We start from the raw sequence: 19,657 nt of genomic DNA, 5'->3' as shown, positions 1-19,657 counted from the left end.
TGCACGTTTGTGTGGGTGTGCTTGCCAGTGCATGCATGTGTTGTGTGCATGTGTGAAGGTGTGTGTGTTGTGTGCATGTGTGTGTTAGAGATATGCACGTTTGTGTGGGTGTGCTTGCCAGTGCATGCATGTGTTGGAGGCCAGGATTTGATATTGGGTGACTTATTCTTCTGCTTTTTACCCTATTTTTCTTAGGGAGACAGGCTCTCCTTTTTAAAGAAAATATTATTCATTTATGTATTCTTTAATGTATGAGTGTACTGTCTGCACATATGCCAGCACGCCAGAAGAGGGCATCAGATCCCATTATAGATAGTTGTGAGCCACCATGTGGTGACTGGACTTGAACTTGGGATCTCTAAGGCACCCATCTTCCAGCCCAGGGTTCGTTTTTTGGCCACTGCCTCTTCCCCCCCAGTGGCGGTGTTATAAACGTATGTTGTCCGCTTAGCTTCTCATGTGAGTGCTAGGGTACCAAATTCACGTCCTCATGTTTGGGTAGCAAGCACTTTACCCACCGAGACATCTGTGTGACCTGTCAGAAGTTGTTGTTGGTGACGGTGGTGGGGTGTGTGGGTGATGTAGGCACCCCTGTATTGTGTGGTGTGTGTGTGGTGTGTGTGGGTGATGTAGGCACCCCTGTATTGTGGGGTGTGTGTGGGTGATGTAGGCACCCCTGTATTGTGGGGTGTGTGTGGTGGTGGGGTGTGTGTGGGTAATGTAGGCACCCCTGTATTGTGGGGTGTGTGTGGGTAATGTAGGCACCCCTGTATTGTGGGGTGTGTGTGGGTAATGTAGGCACCCCTGTATTGCGGGGTGTGTGTGGGGTGTGTGGGTGATGTAGGCACACCTGTATTGTAGCACACGTGCTGGAGTGAGCTCCTGCCTCCAGGTTCCTTCTCAGCTTGAGTTCCTGCCCTGGCTCTCTTCAGAGGTGAACAGTGATCGGGGCATATAAGCCAAATAAACTCTTTCTTCCCCAATTTGTTTTTGGTCATGGTATGTTATCAGGATGATAGTAACCCTAATTAGGACACTTGGTTTTCTGTAATGGTCTCTGTTTCAAGAGATGCTTTCTTGATGAGAGGGGAGAGCTACACTTAACCTCTAGGTGTAAGGACAAATATTTGAGTGTAGTTAGGGATTATGATGGTTTTAGTAAAGTGTGGTTATAAGTCCTCCTCAAAGACCTAAGACCTCACTAGTCCATGGTGATTGGCAAGGTTTCCAACACAAGGCGTGGCTTCCCTTTTGTTTCCAGGGCACATGCGCCATGCTGCCGTCCATGTGGTTTGTAGGCACCATAGCTAGGTACCACTGTTTGTTGCTTCCCTCCCTTGGAAATTTATGTGGCACCTTCTGGTACCATGAATGCTACTCCTGAGGGAGGAAGCTTTCAGGTCAGGTCTCACTCAGGCCCCCTGGTTCCTGTGTCTGAAATTCATCTTAGCAGTTGGGACTTACCTTCACTACGGGAGGCAATCAAGGATAACAGCAATAGCCTATAATATTGTGGGAGTCTCTTGGACAGCCCTGACCAACAACTAAGAAAAGGGCTTCTGTCTGGTGTTGGGAGTTTTTATTAGTAGTTTATGACTCTTAGGAGGGGCATTATTAGTTAGGTTGGGAAAATTTTATTTAAACTATGTATATGTATAAACAGACTTATGAGTGTTATATATATATTTATGTAGTTAATAGTATGAAGGAATCATACTATTATGACAGACACCCTTACTGTTACTTTACCCTCCCCCTCTTTCTGTATTTATCTCACCCCCTTCCTTAATTAGAGCCCCCCATTTTCCCCATTTCCTCCTTCAAATCACTAGAACTTGCTTCTGTTACTACCTTCACCCCCTCCCTAGGCAATGGTCCCTTTTGACTCTTCTGGTTTCTGCAGTTCTGCAGGATATGTACTCATTTCTGATCATTTGGAGCTAGGAGCCTCATGTCAGGGCCATTTGTTATCAACTCTGTTCCATCTTGACTTAAGGTCAGAGAGTTCAAACCTATTCTTACTCCTCAAGGTTAAAGGACAGGATGTTTGATTTAAAGAGTGGCTACTGGATGTCTTGACAAGATGTTTGATTTAGGGTATGGTGACTAGATGTTTTGGGTATTGGGAAGGTAATTACTTGTTTATTCCTTGTATCATGGTAAGGAAGTCTTCTTGCCCTCCTTCTTGCTTGAGGTACATAAGGGCGATGAGTAATAAACTTGGGGCGTCTGCAGTATTCACTGAGGGCCCTCCTGACTATCTTCTGTCTCTTGTCTCTTTCTTTTCTCAATCCTCACTCCTTTCAGGCACATGCTCATTGGCCTGATGAAGAACTACTCAATGTTCATCTTTCTGGGTCTGGGTTGATTCACTCAATATCTTTTCTAATTCTGTCCATTTACCTGCAGATTTCATGATTTTTTTCTTTATAGCTGAATAGTATTCCATTGTATATGTACCACATTTTCATTATCTGTTTATTGGTTGAAGGGCATTTAGGTTGTTTCCATTTCCTGGCTATTGTGAGTAGCGTGTCAGTGAACATGGCTGAGCAAGTATCTGTGAAATAGGATGTCAACTCTTTTGTGCATATTCAAGGAGTAGTATAGCTAGGTCATGGTGGATTTAAATTTAGTTCTTTGAGGGTTTCCACCATGATTTGTAGAGTGGTTAAGGCAGTCTTTAGTCCCACTGACAGTAAGAGAGGACTCTCCAGCTTTTGTTATTGATCTTTCAATTCTGACTGGGGTTAGATGAAACATCAGAGTTGTTTTGATTTGCATTTCCCTCATTGCTAGGGGTAGTGAACATTTCTGCAGATATTTCTTAGCCATTTTTATGTCTTCTTTTGAGAACTTCATGTTCAGGTCCCAAGCCCAATTTTAAATAAGTTATTTAAAATTGTTTGTTTTTCAGACTCCTATTTTCTTTTATAATTCTTTATATATTCTAGATATGAACCCTCTGTTAGTTGTATTGATGGCAAAGATTTCTCCCGTCTTTGGGCTTTCTTTTCACACCCAGCTGATTGTATTTTTAGCCAGACAGAAGCTCCTCAGTTTTATGAAGTCACACTCATCAATTATTGGCCTCAATTCCTGGACCAATGGTGTGCTATCACAAAGTCCTTCTGTATACCTGTAGCTTGTAGGGAACTGCCTATGTTTTCCTGTAGTAGTTTTAGTGTTTTGGGTTTTACATTTAGGTTTTTTATGCATTTGGAGTTAGTTTTTGTGCAGGGTGATATAGGGGCCTAAATTAATTTTTCTGCATATGGACTTCAATTTTGTTGAAAATTATGCATTTCTCCAGTGTATGCTTTTGACATCTTTGTTGAGTATTAGATGAATGTAGTTGTGTATGCTCAGGTTTGAGCCTTCAATTTTGCTGCACCGTTTGTGCCAGTCATGACACTTTTGAACATTCTATTGCTTCTCTTTTGGTCTGCAAGACACTGGGGTACAGCTCCTGTCTCTTTCCCTCCTATCCCTTCTCTCCACCTCCCTTTCCTTCTCTCTTCCCCACTTGTGTTAGTCTTTTGCAGTTCTTTTTCCTGTACCTACCCCTTACATGACTGCCTTCTACAGAAATCCATCGTTAGCCTTGTCTTTTCCTATCTGAAGGCTGAAGACCAGTGACTCTGTAGCAGCTCAGGCCTCTAATGTGAGTCCCTAGTGAATATATCTATGTGGCTGCCCTTGGACATCCAGCTGCCTCCTTTTCCTCTCCTGCAAACCTGCCTCCAACCCATGGCTCTGTGAGAAGTTACTACCCAGCATGCTTTAGCCAGATTCTTGGAGCTCTCATCACTAGTAGCTTCTGCATTACAACTACTTTTAGCTTGTTTTTTTTTTAATTTCTCATGCCCTATTTTCAGATTCTCCATGTTTACAGGCATTCTCACATTTGTGAACATCTTTCCAATTAGTTTTATCAAGGCTATGTAGTGACTTTCAAATGCTGGAGCCAATCACTTTATTTCCCTCATTCATAATCTCTCTTCAGTGATGCATTACTTTAACAATGCAGTCATTAGCATACTGTGGTTATCTCAAAGTCTGCCCCTCTCCCCCTCCAGTTTGAATTCCCTCCTAGTCCTGTCAGCCACAGGCTCCCTGAGTTCTCAGAGCACTCCTGTGCCCTTCTCTCCCACCTCCACACCTCTGCCTGTCATTCTCCCAGCCCCACAGACTGCTTTTCCCTCTTCTGTTCATCGGAAATCCACACAGGCCTCCTCTTGTACCTTTCTGACTTACACTGCGTTCCCATGGTACTCCATATAACTATATGTTTCCCTGTATTGTTCTCACATAGGAGACACTCAGCACTTGTTTGTGGCACAGTCTAAACAGCTTCAGCTCTGAAAACTCTATTCCCATTCACAGACTGATAAGCCATAATATAGTAACCTTCTCCTGTGTTCTTATAGGTGAAGATGCTGGAGGCAGATCTGGTTTCAAAGATGCTAAGGGCTGTCCTGCAGTCTCATAAGAATGGGATAGCATTACCCCGGCTCCAAGGAGAGTACCGATCTTTGACTGGAGACTGGATCCCCTTCAAGCAGCTGGGTTACCCTACACTAGAAGCCTACCTGAGAAGTGTGCCAGCGGTTGTCAGGATAGAGACTAGTAGATCTGGAGAGGTAAGATGGTGTCTTGCCTGTTCGAATTCTCACCGCCTTGGTGCTTCTGATCCCATACCTGTGGTAGAAATGAAAGCACTGGGTAGCTTAGATCCATAGTATTAGCCACCTAAGGCGCAGCCCACATTCTCATGTCTTACGTAACGTAATTTGTGACATTTATCCTATTCCAGTGTCTAAACAGAATGGCTGTACAGGAGACTTGGAAAAGCCATATCTGCTCACTACAAACCTGTGCAACTGTTTCAGTTTTGTTACACATTTCTTACTGTGTGTATGGACTCATGCACCGCAGTACCCACGCCAAGTTCAGAGGGCAGTTTGTTCACTCTTCCACCCTGCGTGTGGGCCTGGGGACCGAATTCAGGTAGTGAGATTTGGCAGCAGGCGCCTTTACCTATTGAGCCATGCCACCAGTCCTCTTGCAAGTGTCTGCAAGGTCAGTAATGACCTGATTACTAGATCTAACGGGCGGCTTTAAGTTCTCATCATTGACCACACTCTTGCCAATCCCTGCTATCTCAACCTGGCTTTTTTCCTAGTTGATCACTCATGGCAGGAGCCTCTCTGCCAAAAACTGTGTTGTAGTTTTCTTCCTCCAATAGCCGGCTCCTCCTTCATAAGAGTATGGTCATAATATTCTCCCACTTGAAACCCTCCAGCTTCTCTGGGAGGGCATTAGTATGGTGTGAGTGCAATAAGCAATGTTTGCTTACTCTGTCAGCACTCTCACCGGTACCTGCCCGTTTTCAACATGATAGGGACAGACAGGACTAACTCCTGTACCCCCTGCCCCAAGTGTGCAGGTTTCTGGGTACCCTTTCCCTTATTGACATCGGAGACATTTCCCACCAAGCTTGTTTGATTTTTCTGTTGGTGTGTGGGGGGGGGTGGACAGCAGAGGTGGGGTGGGCCTAGGTAGAGAAGAAAAGGATCAAGAGGGTGGTCAGAGGGGAAGACCATCTGTAAGAGCTTGTGTAAGGGAAAACACAGGTTAATTACAGTGTGTGCTGGCGTCCCACAGCCTCCCAAGTTTAAGCCTTCAGCTCCCGCTCCTTATAGCACTCATCACAGAGTTCTCAACTTCTTTTCTCTATCTCTAGAAGAAGAGTTTCTCAAAGTGAGAGATTCGCCTTTTCTTTCCATAATCTATACTTCATAAATATGTGTTGAATACTTGAATGATCAAATATCCAAATGAATGAATGAACTGAAAGTGCTTCATACACTTTCTGAAATATGTTTTACTTTTAACTCTTTTCTCCCCTCTTTTGGGCATTTAAAAATGTTCCCAGGTTTAACGATTTACTATCCCCTTCTGAACATACTGAGGCAGGTGACTGTTCTTCTTTTGACTTATATTGTAATGTATTCTCAAGAGTAGAAACACTGGCCAAAAGATTTGAATGCGATTTGACTGTGACACAAAACCATATTGTTCTTGGTTTCAACTGAGAGTCTTATATGCACAAACAAATGTAATTTTAAAAAAGTAATACACTTTGGCCTCAGAGAGCCAGCCTCAATGTATGAGCTAGGAGCTTAGCTCTCCCAGCCCTCACTACTTTCCTGGGTAAGTGGGGAAAGGTGCACCTTGTGTCTCTGACCTGGTGCATGTAGAGCACTGGATGTTTTGGGCTTATTTGCTAACCCCATAGTACCTACTTCATTGAAGATGCTTAATAAATACCTGTCTAAAGAATAAATGAAAATCTAAGTTGGAGAAAGCATACTAGATCATGTGTGGTTCCTTTTGTGTTAAATACAATTTTGGTCCTGCAGAATTGGGAGACAGCCACTCAGAATTGCATACATCTGGCTTTGGGGTGTATTGGCTTGCTGGCACCCAGCCTCTGCAAACTGGCTCTCAGAGGGTCTTGTTCTTGCTCTGCTTCTCACAGATCATCTGCTATGCTGTAGCCTGCACAGAAACTGCAAGGATCGCTCAGCTGGTGGCTCGTCAGAGGACCTCTAAAAGGAAAACAGGGCGACAAATTAATTGTCAGATGAGAGTCAAGAAAACCATGCCGTACTTTCTAGAAGGTAGAGCTTTTTGTATAAAAATTTAAGTCTGTCCCTAGTAGATTGTCCTAAGGACTTAAAGAAACATTACTTTTGTTCCTGATAACTGTTAATTGAATAATTTGTTGATATCCATGTGTCAGAAGAAAAATCCTGCAGCTGGGATTTCTTTTGCAATGATGAAGGGGTGATGAGTTAGACTCACAAAACCCAGTGGTCACAGTGCAGAGTAATGCAGCAGATAGTAACTGTGGTGATGGCTAAGTGTGGTACCCTTTTAGCTTATTTGACAAGAATCCTCCTCCAGAGTATTGGATGAACCAAGAACCTGTGATATGTACGGTGTCTACTTAGCAGATTATCTCTTGATTTTAAGACATTTATTTTCAGAGAAATATGAATTACATGGTCTGAAAACATGATAGACAGCTGTGTTTCCTGAACACTTATGTCTAGGAGGTTGTAGTAAATGCTAAAACAAAATTCTCAAGCAGAATTTAACAGTGGTGTGAACTAGCAGATGGCTGCATGTCAGAAGCAGCGCTTTAGACAAGATGGCCATCCCCGTGAGTGAGGGGCGTGGGCTTCCTGATGAAGGGAGACTTAGGCTGCAGGCAGTGTGCGCTGAGAAGGCAAGAGGAAAGCTGGTGTCTGCTTGGTCAGTGCTGAGTGGGGAGCAGAGGGAAGCACTGGCCAGTGAGGCAGGCAGGACCCTCGTCCACAAAACGCTCCCCAGCCTCATGCCCCACTCACCACCCTACCAAGTCCCCTCTTTGTGTTCTTCCACATTGTTCTGACAAGCGTGACCCACAGAAATGAAACCACAGTTTGAAGAAGCCAGCTGATTCTGTTGTGTCTGTCTAATTTATAGGGAAACCAAAGGCAACCCTCAGACAACCAGGATTCGCCTCGGACTATTCTGTCAGCAAGAAACCTAACCCAGCACTGTTAAGAGACAAAGGCAGCACCCTGGGAGTTAAGGTTGATGTGGACACGCCACCTTACCCAGACACCCCAGTGCAGAGACATGTGAGCATGTCTGCCAGCAGCAGGTACCAGGCTTTATCTGACTTGGAGAAGTGCGGCGAGCTGGGCTAACCGCTGCTAGAAACGCGTGCTCACATTGAGAAGGACAGTCTTTCTGTAGCCTGCATTCTCACGTCATTATCAGTAGGTCCTCTTACTGCCTGGTGGCACCTGAACAAGCGCTCCCATCCCTTTCCCTCCAGCTGCTGTGACCCCCTCTGTCCACTTGGCTGCACACACTCTAAAGTTGTTCTAAGATGTCATGACATGTACTTTTCAGATTTGTTTTACAGATTTGTTCTTATAGTTAGTAAGATTTAGGTAAAATCTCATCTGGCTGTATACTCTCCTTTGCTCCAATAATGCCCAAGGCTATGCAGTGCTGTTGGATCATGGTGCAAGGACACCACAGAGCTGGCCTGGCACTGGGACTCTCCTAGGCTTAGGCTGGGGTGGCCATGCCTGAGCCAGGGAGCAGTAAGCTCATTGTTTTATGCTGTGGGATGGCTTCCTCACTTCCAGTAAGAATGTGCCAGTAGCTAGTTGAAAGGTTTCTTCCTGAGGTCAGCAAACTACAATCCATGGGCTACAGTCCAAAAGCCCCCCCACCTGCTTTTGTAAATAGAGTTTTATAGGAGCATGGCCATATCCTGCTCGTGTATTGCCTGTGCTGTTTTGTACTGCAGTGGCAGAGATGAGGGGTTGCGCAGAGCCTGCCGTCTGCCCTCTTGGCCTCCTGACAGGAAACACATGCTGAGCCCTGGTGGAGCTGAATCAGTATCCTGTCTTCCTTCCAAGTTGAAAATTTTTGCCCTTTTGCAAATTTGTGATATATCAGTGCCTATTGGGGGGTAATGGTCACTTTTTCCTCAGAAGCTTTCCCTTCAGATACTACAGTATTTAGGAAGAATTAATAAAAAATTAATTTGTCAGAAAGGTATGCGTTGGAATTTCCCATTAAGCCTTCACATGAATCATTGCAGAGGTGTGGAACTCTGAAATTGCTTGTGCTAAAAGCCTTTATTAGTAGCTGACAGTCTGCTTCTTTTAGAATTAAAATACCATTAGGAAATATGCTTCATCTCAACGTTTAGGGTTTTTTTTTCAGTATTTCACATGTTCTTTTTATTCAAGGACTTATCACAGGCAGTATTCAAAGTCAGACTTTTGAAATAAAGGCCCAAACTATGGAATGCTGCAAATATGACACTGGCAAAAAATGAGCATCTGGATAATTTAAACCATTACTATCCTCAGTACAAGTCTGTAACGGAATGGGTAAGAGCAATATCTTAAACAAATGAGAAATCCCAGGTGCTGGGTATATTTGTTAATGAAGAGAATGCCAGTTTCAGCCTTTAGTATGAAAGCAGCAGCTAGTTCTTCTGTGGCAGAGAGAGCACCAGCTGTGTTTCAGAATATTGCCTGTAAAGCTTCTTTCTCTATCACCAAATCTGCATATCTCTGCTGAGGCTTTCTCTCATTCCTGTTGCCTCCGCACATCTTCCTTCAGACACTGTAACCTCCTGGGAATAGCAGAGTCTTCATGTTTTTGAGTTCTTCAAAAGTGCGTAGCTCCAAATGAGTCTGTTCAGTTTGGTCCCAAAAGTCGTTCGACGGTTAGTGAGCCCCACAGCATGAGACTAGTAACTGCCAAGCAGAATTTTCATCTTCTTTCCATCTTTGCAGCTCTTTTGGCTTCTATGGTCATGTGACTCCCGTTTATCTCAAGTCTCTATTCACGTGATTCAGGTCTCTCCGTTTTGCTGGCTAGATTAGTCCTTGTGCAGCAGCTCTGACCAGGAAGACACAGGCCTGGACGGCAGCGTTCTTCCACACCTGGTGCAGGCCCCTGGAGAGTCCCCATGGCTCACGCCTCGTCTCACCTCTTCCATCTCTTGTCCCAGAGCACCCTGCGAACTTTTCAGTTCTTTGCAGAAATCCTCATGAGGGTTATGATCAAGACAGGTGATGTGCTCTGAATTGTTGGCAGCAAATCCAAGAGTTTTTCCTTTTCTATTTCCAGATGGCTCACAGGGGTGATGTAGAAGGTCATAATGAAGCATAGTTATCGTTTCTTTTCTGATCAATTCATCACTTTTCTGTAAGTCTGTTGGAGTGGTTCTGCATTTAAAGGTCTTAAAATAGTTTTGTTTACTTTAGACAGTCCTGGTAGGTTCTTCTGAACAGCTTTGTGAATCCGTTTCATTTCCATTACACATTCAGCGTCTCCTGTGGCCGCTTTCCAGTGTCTTCTAAGTGGGCATCTCCCATTTCACGCTCGTCCAGCTCCTTCCCAGCACTTTCTGGTAGAACAATTTCAAAATTGTTGTTAGGCACAGGGAGGCCTAACAATTGTAGATAGAGATGTTTGTGAGGTTCTCTTTCCATCTGCTTCACGTAAGAGGGGTCCCTGTAGTCTGCCCTCTCATCCTCTGAATTAATATTTAGCTTGTCTCTAAGTAGTGTTTTTCCTGGGGTGGCCTTGATGACTGGTTTGGGTGTTGTTCATCTTTGGGAAGTCAGGCCTTCAGCTCCATTAGTAGGAGTGTTTCAAGGGGACGATGAACTGTATTGGAGTCTGCACAGCCTGCTGCTGTGGAGTCACACAGAAGTCGCTCTCATGCAGTGGGGCATTAAGTGCACCTTTCAATGGCGTGTCCACATTGCTCAAGGCTATGAGGTTCTGAGCTTCCTGCAGAACCCTGTATTGGCAGTCCAGTGTCCCTGCTGGCCTCAGAGCAAGGCTGTTTTTTGTGACCATGCACTTAGACAGGAAAATGCTAGAAACATGTGATTCCACACTCCTCTGCAGTCTGCAGAGCAACTTCACTGGCCTGCACTACCTTGACAATTTCCTGGAGGTCTGCATCTGAAATCGGAGGGGCAGGCAGCACTAACTTGCTTCTCTTTTTAGGAAACACAAAGATACCTTTAGATTGAAGAATAGTTGATGGTAATTCAGATTCTTTTTTCCCCCCTTTAAAATGTTTGTTTTTCCTTCTACGTCTTCCTTTTAATTTAGACCTTAGTTCCCCATCAAGATCCTGCTGTAGTATTTTCCTGAGATTTGCATCAAGAGCCTGGTAATTCTCCTCCAAAGTATCATAAAAACCAAGAGCAGGCTTTTTTGCAAATGGATTTCGTCATTGTAATCCATTCCTTCCTTTGTTCTCCTCTTTTTCTGAACCTTGGTGCCAGCTGCTCTAAGCTCCTGTCTTTTCTGAGGGCAGCAAGGCACCTTGCTTCTTCCAGCTGCTTCTCTCCGTTTCCTCTCAGCCTTCTTTCCTTGAGGACTGGCCAGGTGAGCCTCAGAAAGCACCTCAGGTTCATCCTCTGCCATATCAATTGGGTCAGGCCGAGCCAAGTTTGTCTCTGGATTATTTTTATTCAAATTAGAAACAATCTTATTTTACATATCAATTCCAGTTCCCTCTCTCTCCCATCCTCCCAAGCTCCCCACAGGCCCCCCCATCCCACTCCCCAGGGAGAGTGAGGCCTTCCATAAAGGGTCATCAAAGTCTGTCACATCATTTAGGGCAGGGCCTAAGCCCTCCCCGTGTATTTAGGCTGAGAGAGTAAACCCCCATGGGGAATGGGCTTGTTTCTGGATTTTGATGCGTCTCTCCAGGGTTAAGTTTTCAGGGGCCATCTGTTGTTAACACTTCATTGTCCCGTTATTAAGAGGAGTCAGTCCATGGTGTTCCAAGCACTGGGAGTGATGGTCCTCCACTGTGTTAGCATCAGCTTGGTCAGCTGTAACAGTTTTTCCTCCCCTTCTCTCGACCATTCAGATTTTTTGATGCTTGGGTCCAGCCATTCACACCATCTGGCTTTGCACTGCTCTGCTGCTTTCCTATGTATGCAGCAACGAGGCAACCCTAGACCACCGGTGTTTCCCATATTCCATAACTGCTGCTTTCAGAATCTCATCTCGGTATTTCTCCAATGCCCCGCCCCCTTTGGTCATAAGCTGAGGCATTTTGACGGTGGAGTGGCCCAGCAAGCAGACAAGAGGAGCTTCAAGAAAGTAGTAAGAGGGCTTCAGCCACAGGATACAAAGAAGCCAAATCCTCCAAGAGTGAGCTTCTGCTTGGAAGAGATGAGGTATTTCTTGGTGTAGAAGATGGGAGCCATTTATTCAGAAGAAGTGTCCAACACAGCAACTGAAGTCAACTGTTTAGTTTTTAAGTCTTCTGTGATGCTCAAAACTGTGATTGCCTCTCCTAATGGAAAAAATGTAGCCATTGGTTCTTTGATGATGGTTCATTCAGTCATTCTTACAGGACTCACTCTCTTGCTTAGTACTAAGCATTGCTCAAGGACGGGGACACAGCTGAGACACCAGTGAAGGACAGATAAAAGAATATGAATAAGTGTATTGTGTGTGGGGTGTGCGTGTGTGTGTGTGTGTGGGATATGTGAGTGTGTGTGTGGGGGGGTGTACGTGTGTGGGAGTTTGGTGTGCATACCTATGTGTATGTGTGTAGGTATGTGTGCATGCATGCATGAATGTGGGTATATGGGTGGGTGTGGTTTGTTCATCCTCATATTTGGAAACATCTTCCTATGTAAGTCCAGTAGTTGGTATTAAATTATTTTGGAAAGGATATGAGGCAGGCAGGTGCCTGTGTTTCTTTTTTTCCATGTAGTTATTTGAGCACCCTTTCTGCTACTTTGCAACACTACTTCCATTATAACCAAGGCAGAGGGTAAATGTAATATTTCTAAGACCTGTACTCTTCCACTCACCTGTACGCCTGTTTTAAATGGTGTGATTTGGTGACACATCCCAGTCTGTGGTGCTGCTAATCTTTCTTCTTTATTTCAAGTGCTTATTCTTTATGTGCTTTTATTTATTCATACACTTAAAGATGATTAGTTGAAATTCTAACTTTCAGGTTATGAAGGAGGCTTTTAAAGACCTACTTTAAGTTTACTTTTACCATAGTTTTCTCTGAGTAAATATGAAATATGATGCCAGATTTATTTTCTTATTTTGGAATATTTTCTTAAGTTATTTTGCTGGTCAATGTCATGAGGATTTTAAATGAAAAGCAGTGTTAAAAAATGGCCATTCTTTTACACCTTAGGTTTAGTCCAAAGTCATCCCTGCCAGCACCTTTGCAGACCCACCTCTCGAGGACCTGCACCAAGGAAGTGAACGGTACGTTTCCAGACGTGTCGCGAGTCTCGGGCCCCGAGAGAGACAAAACATCCAATGGTGGCTTTCGACATGTGCACTCACCTTCTCCCGCATGAAATGTATCCCCCTCCCTCCATTTCTAACTTGACCCTCATGGAGTGAAGTGACCTTTAGAGAAAGTAATGCTTCCAGTGATACTGAGCGCATGACCTAAGGCCTTCATCACACAGCCATTCTGCTCGTGCCCACGTGACTCTTGCAGAGTCACCTGTGTTTCCCTCATCCCTAAGTAGAGGGTAAACACTCAAGACTTGGCGCCTAGCAGCCTCACTTCAAGGAAACTTCATGCTCTATTTCAAGGTCATACACGTGGGACTTAAATTCCTAAGAGAGACGTAGAAACTCTACTAGTAAAAGTTGGCACTCTAAACTGTGAGGGGTGGGGCCTGGAGAAACGGCTCCAGCAACCACATGGTTGGTTTAGCAACCATCTGTGATCCCAGTCCCAGAGTGTCTGACACCCTCTTCTGGCTTCTGCAGGCACCACACATATGTGCTGGTGCACAGACATGCATGCAGTCAAACACAGCCTTACACATAAAATGAAGATTAAAATCATTTTTAAACTGTGAGGTAACAGCTAAGTTGTGAGTAATTATTGATTATAAAGTCCAAAAGGGCCATTAAGAAACCAGTAGGATGGTTAATAAAGTCAAGGAAACCCCTGGTTAGAAATGCACCACTTATGGACGTGACATGTGCAGGCAGTGTGTAAGTCCACGGAGTGAGCACTCTCACCGCGGGCAGCTACAGAGTGCTGACCTGTGCTCAGTGTAAGTGACTGGACAGGGTTGCTGCTCGCAGTGTGCCTCTTCCTGAGTTCCAGTTCCGGCTCCACAGGAATGTTCTTCCAATATTGCTAATGAAAATATAAGGATTATTTTTACATATGCATTTTCTAAACCAGGACTACTCAGTAGTTGTATACTCCTTTAAGAGTTTAAAATAGAGTAAGTTATTTCCTTAATAGGAACCATAAATGAGTACCCTGGACCCTTCTGCTCCCTGTGCCAGTCTAAGAGTATCAGAGACATATCATCATGACTTCCAGTGAGAGAAGAGGAATCAACTCTCAGATATCCTCAAGGAAAACTCCCTTTGCTACCTGGCATCCCTAAAAACCAGTGTCCCCAGACTAGATTGTGTATATCTATTAATTAGTTAAAAACAAAATAAAAATTACTATATTTGGCAGAAAATATAGTGATCTAATTAAATTGTAAATGCATTCTTCATGTAGATGTTATATTTTTAATACTTTGATATATATCCCGGTAGAATTCTCAATAGGTTTGACATGACTTCCATAGTTAAAATACAAGAATTGTACAGAAACACACACGTTTATCTCACTTAGTATGTAAACTCAGGCACTCTTAGTTTTTAATAAAAAAATAAACAGGAGTGAAAGAAGCTAGCTAAAACTTTATGAATGATAAATATTGAAGAAGTAAACTCCAGTCTGTGTTGGTGATGTCCTGTTGTTGCTGTTCATAAACTAAATGGAATTGCTTTTGTAGTTTTGGGGCATCTGTGAATTGCTAAATTGTTTTCCTTAGTAAAAGAGAAAGTTTATAATCAGAAAACCTGAACATTCTTTTATTTTTTTATAAAATATCTTTCATTCTTCCTACTAAGACATATTTGTGCCTTATGTAACAAAGTTACAGCATTATGACTTCCAGTTGAGCACTGTGTATACATTTATATTATGTAAAATGTTGCCTCCCTTAGTTGCACTTAGAAAAAGCATTAGTTAAATAGTAAAACATTATTTTTTTACCCAGCAAGATTGCCCTAAAGTAAACTATAAAGCATCTTTGCAGAATGAAGGGGCAAGTTGCCTTGTTGGAGGTGTCTTGGCTTTGCTGATAAAAATTCAGGGGTAATAGGGTGAGGTGGTCCTCAGTGCTGCTCGGCGTAAGTCCACAATCCTCTAAAATTCATGGCCCTATAAACCCATAGCATAGCAAAGTCAGAGACGCAAATGTTAGGTAATGGGAATAATCTATTAATGCTATCATTCTTTTAATTTAAAGATAATTTAAATCAGACTGTTGAGAAACCAAATGTCACGCCTCCTGCCTCTTACACTAATAAGATGGATGAGGTTCAAAACCGCATAAAGGAAATATTAGACAAGCATAACAATGGCATTTGGATATCTAAGCTTCCTCATTTTTACAAAGAGTTTTATAAAGAAGACCTTAACCAAGGAGTTTTACAGCAGTTTGAACACTGGCCTCACATTTGCACGGTACGTGTTTCCTTCTTTTTCCCTTCTTATGCCTCCTCCCTGCCCAGCTTGCAGGTCCCAAGTCACTAGTCACGGGAGCAGAGTGCTTCGTGTGTGCTGTTGCACTAATCTGTGTCTAAGATTAACACACGTGGCTTCTTAATCCTACAGGAAAGATGTCAAGGTTGGAAGTGTTTACCTATTTTGTCTTAATTTTAAGATGCTTTAGTAGTTGATAATATATACTGTGTACTGCTTTGTATTGATTGAACTTCTGCCAGTAAACATTGACTGGTCTGCCATTTTAGCATTTATTGATAACAATTTGTGCTAGTCTCAGTTTGTATATGCTTATTCTTGAGTATTTTCAAGACTTTCAGCTGGAAAGATATGTTATTTGTGCTAATTGTTTTTACATAGAACTTTGTTTGGAACTGATGCTATACTCATTTTTGAGACCCCCTAACAGGCTTTCCTCATGGTAGAAGCTATAAATTGAAAGTTTTCTGGAGCTGCCTCTGCTCAGAGTTAATGATTATAATAAGATGCTAGATCAGGACAGTTTGTTAGAAAACTTGGTCCATCCCGAGATAGAGACAGCTAGATTCCTACACCCAAGTACTTTGTAGAAGTTTATTAATTATGAATATAGAGTCTGTTCAAATGCAGCTGTCCTAAATGACAGCATTAACATCTGCTTGGAACTTCTGTGTTTGTAAATCAACTTCTTGAGTATGTTTGTTTTGAAAGAGGGCTTTTAAGCACCTGACCTAAGGAAAGCATATGTTTTTGTCACTCTTATCCCTCATAGGCTATTGTTCCTCTGAGTCTAATGCCCAGTTACAGACAGAATCACCTGTCCATACATCCATCCTGCCTGCTTCCCTCCACCCACACACTGCTGTGCTAGTCACTGGCCTGGTGCTGGGAGCACTGGGATTCAGTGTGGTGATGTAAATAGCTATGGAAAAATATGCTTAGGACAGTGTGGCAAGTTAGAACACTCCAAGTGAAGTAGGGAAACGCGATGTCAAACTCTGGAGACACTGCTGCGTTTCCTGGTAAGTGCAGGAATAACAAATGTTCTGAAGAATGCCACTGTAGTGTTTAAGATATAGAGCCTGTTCTTAAGATGGGAACTCTGTTTCCCTTCATTTGTGGAAGACTTTCCTTAACGCGGTATGTTGATACTGATTTCCCATCAGCAACCTTACTCCTGAAGGAGCTTGTTAGACATTTGTTGGCCTGAGTTTCAGTCCATCTCAGATGTCAGTCCCTTGACTTAAAAAAAAACTTGATAATCACATACTTTATAGTAAAATTTTAATAGCTGTAGAGATTTTATCTATACATAGATAACTTGCTGCTGTATTTGTATAAGGAATTCTTTTTCTCTCTCTCTCTAGACACAATTTCTCTGTGTAGCTTTGGAAGCTTTCCTGGAACTCGATCTGTAGACCAGGCTGACCTTGAACTCACAGAGATCCACCTGCCTCTGTCTCCTGAGTGCTGGGATTAAAGGTGTGTGCCACCAATGCCTGCCTTTGGATAAGGACTTCTTTAGAGTATATGTTTAAAGAATAAACGATGTGTCACCTTTTTGGTCGCCTTATACTTCATGAGAATTAGTAGCATTTGTGTAGCTCAGTTTATTCCCTGTGGAGACGTTTGCCGCTTTGCTGTCCTGCATGTTTACAGAGTCTCAGAGTACTGCTTAGCAAGAGTATCCGTCCTGCTGATGTTAGGCGGTTACCTCGATGAATGGTTTCCTCTTCAATTTAGGTGCAGAAGCTACCGACTTTTTTGTTATGTTTTCAGCACTTGGATCCATCTGCACCTCATGATTATTTCATGCCCAGTCAGGAGTGTTCAGCAGGAAGCAGCACTGCAGAATTCATGCCCTACCAGCGTTCTCTTGGCTCTGAGTAGGGCTATCTAGACTGAGTAGGAGGCTGAGGACTGCCAGTGGGAGGTGCTGATGGAAGACAGTGTGTCTAGAACACCACAGAATTCCAGTCATTTGGGTGTCTGAGTGTTTTTAACTATTTCAGTTACTCCTTGATCATTTTTCCCTGGCATTGGACAGTTGCACCATGCTTATAGTCCCTTTCTTCCCTTTCCTCTCTCCTCCATGAAGAGCAGAAACAGTGATGGCATGCCTGGTGCTGTGTTACCACAACCAGCAACTCAGAGGCAATGCACAAAGTCTGGGATTCGAAATGGGCCCCTGCACTGTGGCCCTCCTCCAACTGTATAAAACACTCTATATGAAAAAGATTAAAAATCAAGTTATGAAAATATAAATATACTTGTTATGATACCTTGCCCATATTTTATTTTCTAGATTCTAGTTAACTTTAAAACTTTGCTTAAGCCTTGAACTAGATTATGCATTATATACTTTCAGCAATATAACTTCAAACGTGACCAAGTCATATGTACTTAGCTATTGCTAAGATACTTAATCTCTCTTCTCTTCTACCCACACTTTAATCTAAGCATGTGTATATTTCTCCTAATAAACCATAACTCTGCATTTAAGAAAATAGAACTATCCTGTAGTCCTCCCAAAGACACGTTCTTATGTCAGCAGGGCAGCTTCAGCTTCGGGGACGGGATGGCAGCTGTGGAGGTTTACCTTGATGGAGCTTCAGGTCAGGAGTGTGCAGTACCATGTTATGGGATGCTAGACAACAATATTGAATTTCTATTTGTAGACAGGATACTGTTAGCACTTTGTAGCCCAGGCTAGCCTTAAGTTCACAGCAGCCCTTCTGCCTCTGTTCCTTGAGTGCTAGGAATATAAGAAAGACTCCGATGCTGGGTTGCATGTCATTTAACCTTTTGGGTCACTTAGATAGCAGAGGGTGTGCTGAGCTAGAGAGACTGTAAAGTCATCGTGATGAAGAGGTTTGTGGATTTAGACAGCTGTGAAGGAAATAGAAATGGTGGAGAAGCTTGTCTTAGCCGTGTGGAGTCTCCATCAGGGTCTAGGAGAAGGGCGGTAACGTCTCCTGGCAGCTCTAGACAAGATGCTCACTAACTGTTGGACCTGATTAGCACTTAGAAAACACTTGTGTCTGCCAGTCACTGACCTAGGTGCTAAGGGTACAACAGAAAACAAGACACACCTGGTCTTTGCCCCATGGAACTCTCCCGTCCACTGACGAAACTGCACTCGTTATGATGGCCACCCAGGAAGGGGGTAAACAGAAGGACTTGATGTGTGTGGCAAGTGAAGACAGGCGCTCAGAGGAGGTGACAGTTAAGTGAGACCCTCACGCTGAGGGATGTAGACCAAAGGAACAACTCATACCAAAGTCAGAGCCAGGAAATCTAAGAAGGCGTTGGCTCAAACGGAAGCTGAAGAGCCGAGCAGGAACCAGCTAGCTTCATGGAGAGTCATCACTGGGTGGAAGTGGTGTGTCCCTACTCTGAGGTCGCCAGGACCCTGGCCTCTGACCGACTTGCAGATCTTACAGTAGGGACTGTTGAACAGGGATTAGACTGCCGCCTCCAGAGGCCTGCTGGAGAGAACAGCCTCCTCTTCCCTGTGTCACCTGGCATGCCCATCTCCAGTGTGGACAGCTGAGAGGCTAGACTTTGAGCCAGATCAGATGTACCCAGCTGAGAAGAGTTTCCACCCACAGCCTCAAGACCTGCTGGAAGACCACCTTGGAACCCTCAGACAAGTATTCCTTGTTTGACGGCACAGCAGGCCTTAGTTACAGAAGGTGCTATGTTGTGATTGCAGTGTAACATTACTGAATGTCAGATGTCATGAGTAGTTGGAAATACATGATGACACTAATTATTAATAGCTTCCCCAAAGATGATTTGCTATTCCATGCATTTCTCTTGGGTATCATTTTCTAACCCATGGAAGTCACTGCCCTTGTTAGAACTGCAGAACCTCTGACTTCTTACAGTCTGCACAATGTCTGAGAAAGCAGAGGCAGCAGCAGTCTCTTCTCTCGCTTGTGGCCTGGTTTGTGCTCTTGTGTGCAGGAATGTGTTCATGTAATTGTAGAATTAACTGACGGATATAATACAATTCTCTTCAGCCCATGCAAAATGTGTTGCCTTAGGGGAAAAAGCCTGTTCATAAACAAATGTGGACCCCCCCCCGGAAGTGGACTATAAGCAGTGCAGATAGTGTCTCTACCCAGCCCTCAGAGTATCGGACTCAACCCATACATGTCGTCAGCAGAAGCCGTGCTGAAAGGGAAATGGAGGGCGTGGCAGTATACTTCATGATACTTTAGAAATGGAATCTGGTTTCCGGTGTTCATCACCAAAAGGAAGTCCCGTTGAACACGTTGGTACAATTTATAGGTCTCAGCAGACCTTTGCATGGATGAAAGGTGAGGTAGCACATGGCAGAATGAACAGAGAAGCTGAGAAATGGCGTGCCATCTGTGTCTGAGCTACCCACAGGCCTGAAGGGTACAGAAGACGTTAGATCACAATTGAGTTGGAACATAATTTAAAGCCTCAACACAAAACTGCTATTCCATGGAAACA

General features: G+C 43.6%; 1 protein-coding gene and 1 pseudogene across 3 annotated transcripts in view; one reads left to right on the top strand and one right to left on the bottom strand.

Moving 5' to 3' along the window:
• Positions 1-19,657, top strand: part of Tdrd7 (tudor domain containing 7) — a 67,968-nt gene that overhangs the window by 13,073 nt on the left and 35,238 nt on the right. For all 3 annotated transcript variants that reach the window (XM_040738879.1, XM_040738884.1, XM_040738887.1), the window contains exons 2-6: positions 4,431-4,643; positions 6,545-6,686; positions 7,537-7,717; positions 12,785-12,858; positions 14,937-15,154. In XM_040738879.1, coding sequence (XP_040594813.1) covers positions 4,431-4,643; positions 6,545-6,686; positions 7,537-7,717; positions 12,785-12,858; positions 14,937-15,154 — 828 coding nt within the window. The remainder of the gene's footprint in view (positions 1-4,430; positions 4,644-6,544; positions 6,687-7,536; positions 7,718-12,784; positions 12,859-14,936; positions 15,155-19,657) is intronic.
• On the bottom strand, positions 9,105-11,673 carry LOC106021832 (annotated as a pseudogene).

This window comes from Mesocricetus auratus, unplaced genomic scaffold (genome assembly GCF_017639785.1).
Source record: "Mesocricetus auratus isolate SY011 unplaced genomic scaffold, BCM_Maur_2.0 Super-Scaffold_6730, whole genome shotgun sequence".
NCBI lineage: Eukaryota > Metazoa > Chordata > Mammalia > Rodentia > Cricetidae > Mesocricetus > Mesocricetus auratus.
Note: the sequence above shows the minus strand (reverse complement) of the source record. Positions and strands in the feature narration are given on the sequence as shown.